The 3821-nt window shown below is 42.0% G+C and overlaps 1 protein-coding gene across 1 annotated transcript; it reads right to left on the bottom strand.

Annotated features, from left to right (window-relative positions):
- Positions 1-833: 833 nt before the first annotated feature.
- On the bottom strand, positions 834-3242 carry LOC146577068 (phospholipase D1-like). The gene is made up of 2 exons (XM_085268200.1): positions 2849-3242; positions 834-2557 (listed from the first exon to the last, which is right to left on the bottom strand). The coding sequence occupies exons 1-2, from the start codon at positions 3068-3070 to the stop codon at positions 2303-2305; spliced, it is 477 nt and encodes a 158-aa protein (XP_085124326.1). The 5' UTR covers positions 3071-3242; the 3' UTR covers positions 834-2302.
- Positions 3243-3821: the final 579 nt, after the last annotated feature.

The following is a 3821-nucleotide window of genomic DNA, read 5'->3' as shown; positions in this document are numbered from 1 at the left end:
AAAGAAAAGACAAACTGAGCAAAAAGAAGGAAAAAAAGACCAACTTCTTCCCAACTGACAAGAAAAATACTCGTCATGTTTTCATAATAAAGGATCAGGCTCCCCATTTATGACAGCTTGGACCAATAATGTATGTTACACTGATGCTACTGTAGAGACAGGGTCAACATCTCTATTTAAATATAATTAATATGCAAAACACAATAAAAGTTATACATGAATTATTCATTATTTTTACTATTGATAAAATTCATGTATACTAATCAAAGTTATACATGAGTAACGACATTATTAATAATGATTAATAATAATAATTCTAATGCCAACATGATGACTGTTCATAGCTCCTGCTTTGAAATACTGAACTTAAACATTGACCTGATGAAAGATCACAATTCACAGTGGCCCACTGTCAGAATCATTCTGAATATAAACTCATCGAGTTAATCTGAACCTTTCTCAAATGTGCTGTGAATAAATGCTGCTGCAAGCCACTGTGGGAAAGCTGTGTTATTATCATGGAAACATCTGTGACACATTCACAGAGGACGAGGACACAAAGGGACGACACGCAGAGGCTGTGTTAAAGTCAAAAATCCAAATCTTTAGTCCTAAACAGGCAGTGGTTACAAACAGGAAGACGAGCAGTCCATTAAACAGTCTATAGGGTCAAACATACAGAGAATTCAAACAGCTATTAAAAACAAATAACTGGACACTGAAAAACTTCAGTGATGTGTGAGGCACCAAAGGGAAGCAGCTGAGTATATTCAATGAATTCTCTTCAAATACAAAGACAGAAACTCCTACAGGCAGCACGCAAACTGAGCAGGATACACAAAGATCAGAGATTACAAAAGAAATCAGAAAAGGATTTCAAACTTACTGAGAGCAAGGCCTCTGTTACAAATCTGTCTAATAGAAAAACATGCTGTACAGATACAATACGCTCAGTGTTCATGGTCATTTAAAAACTGGCTCTACCTGAACCACTTCAATATTTTATGAAGTCACTGAGTCGACCATTTCTACAGTTTGTTTCCTTCATTGCAGTTAGAGTGCGGCTGGTAAGGATGAAAACACACACAGAGCGTAAATTGTCTTTGTTAGTAACAAACGTCAGCAAAGAAAAGACAAAACACACAAACACTCTCATGATATTCATGAATCATTAGAAAGCATCCAAACATTCTGCTCGTGGACTTTTACAGTCTTATTTGCACTCGCTCATCTTCATAATCATCCTGATCAATACATGACAGGGGAGGCTTTGAGGTAGGCGGGGCTCTCTGCTGATGTCAGCATGAAAGGCAGGACCAGCGTCTGCCACATGTTGGTGAAACATCACAGTACACTGGCGTGGTTTCCTTTCCAGATGTTGGACGTTTGACACTTCAACGTTGAGGCCAACAAGAAGACACAGTTTTGGGTCGGGTTGCTGCAGGGTTTCTAACTGAGCAAAAGCAGAAGCACACAGACCAACAGGGATCAGATGCTGAGTGTTAGAGGAACATCTGTGCTGATCACTGAATGCTGCTGTGGTCTCTTGTTGAAGTTGGCTGGTGGGACAGTCTAATAGTGATATCCTGCCCATCGGAGGAACACTTTTAAAAACACATGCAATACTTTGTTTGTATTACAGTCACAGTTTATGTTATTTTTGTCCTTTAAAAGTGTTGCTGTACTATAAAGTCCTATAATTTGAGGCTAAAATGGCTCAGAGAGTCTCTCTCTCAGAGGATCTCCTTTGAAAGTGGAGACGGCTTTATCCGCTGATCCACGTCACTTTACCTGGATGTTTTCTTTGAAGCTGGATGAAGACTCCTCTCCCTCACTCCTGCTGCAGCTGTGTGGTCCAGTTGGCCTCTGAGGTCACAGTCAACATCTGTAGCAGAAGAGGGGAAATAAAAGTCCAGGTTACCAAAACTGGGAGCTTTTCCAAAATAGAGCGTAACTGGACTTTTTCAGCCTTACAGGCAGATAGTCGTCTGAAGCTGCAGCTTTTTCTTTTTAGCTTTTTCCAATCTCTGCTCTCGGCTTTCTTTGAGAACATGTCTGCTTTCTTGGCATGGGTCTGTCTGCTGTTGGTGAAGAGACTAAATCCACATACTCGCTACTAAGATCTCCTCAAGTAGTCTCAACCAGATTACAGTTTAAGAGTAAATGTCTCCTGAGAGTTTCACCTTGGGGAGATGCTGTCTTGCTAACATGCAATCATGAGCATTAATCTATGAGGTGAAAAAGTCATTTTAAAAGCTCCAGCCACAAGTTTTATTTCATCTGTGTTTTGGTCAGAGTCCCATCAGACCTCCAGAATGGTGTCAGAGTGTTTTCTATCCACGTGATGAGCACAGGCCTCAGGTCCAGACCTCCACGGGCACCATAGCCTCTTTGGAGCTAATAGGTGCAAGAAGGTTTTGTTGGGATAGGAACTGAAGAGGAAACTGACGAGGAAGGCAAGGATCTTCTTCAGCTCCTCCGAGCCAGGACCTCTTTGTGTAGGCCAGCATTGGCCAGGTAGCCCTCCAGCATCGCTGGATGGCCGACAGTGGAAAACCTAGAGGAGTAGGAGAGAAACAGCAGCTTGGAGCATGTCTTTATACTGTTTAGTTTTTAGAGCCACAGACTTTCTTTTAATGTCATTGTTCAGGATCTATGACTGATTATGTATTTATTGTATTCCTCCATGACTGTGTGACAGCAAGTGGAAAAAAACCAGCTTCACCTTTGTTGATATGCTTGTAATTTTAATATTGATTAAATGGCCCATGAAATAATAGAAAGCTCATATATGAAAATGTATTTTAAGAAGTAAAATGTTAATCTGAGTACAAAGGAGTACACTCACCTTCTGGTAGATGGAGGTGTAGCGAGCGCTGGTGAACATCCAGGCCTCCTCGTAGAACTGATCACTGATTGGATCCAAAACATCGATGGAGGATCTGTGTAAGCGCTGAGGATCGTCCTGATGGACAGAACAGAAGGAGAGTGAGACAAGTGAAGATATACTAAATAACACTGTGACATGAACTGAGCCACACACAGTTTGATTCACAGGTGATTGACACATTATTTGACCACGAGCAATCTTTTCTGGTTTGACGCCGTCTTTGTAGCCAGAAACCAGCTCTCTCCTCGGCTTCCTCCACTACACGCTTCCCCCACGCCAGTCTCCTCCGTCACTATAAAGGGGAGAGTCATGAGCTCCATCACCCTCACCTGTGCCGTCCAACGTCCCGCCACCAGCCTCCACTGCAGCAGGCCAGAGACCACACCCCTGCCACAATAAGTAAAAGTATATCCTTGCTGTACCCTTGATGCTAAATGTGCTAAATTAACCGCTGCCTTTGCCCCTTTGGGATTATTCTTATGTCACTGGGATGTTGACCTTTGACCTTCACATTAGAGAGATGGGCAGACATAATTAGTGTATGAATTTTAAAGTAACAGGTAATAAAGAGAGTGTAGCAAATGTAGTCAGGTTTCTTACTCTGTATCACACATGAGTGCCCGAGGGAGGCGGGGCTGACTGGGGAGACACAGGAAACAGAGAGACAGGGCTGACTCGACATGAAACGATGAAACGTGGGACACGGGAACAGAAACTAAACACAGGCTGAAATGAACACTGAGGGAGGGAGAACTAAGATTACTGAGAGCCTGATAAATAAGAAGAACAAAAACCAAGAAAAACAAGAGTCAAAGAAAACCAAAAACACAAAGCATTGGGCCAGGACCCACTGCTGTGACATTTATATGTGATAAAAACATTAAAAACTGCTCAGATGTTGAAATCTTTCTACGTATACTTTAGGTTCAGC

The sequence above is a fragment of the Mchenga conophoros genome, linkage group LG3, assembly GCF_057382185.1.
Source record: "Mchenga conophoros isolate Kocher_MC1m ecotype Shallow Benthic linkage group LG3, M_conophoros_male_GT1.1, whole genome shotgun sequence".
NCBI lineage: Eukaryota > Metazoa > Chordata > Actinopteri > Cichliformes > Cichlidae > Mchenga > Mchenga conophoros.
This window is presented reverse-complemented; position numbering and strand designations above follow the sequence as displayed.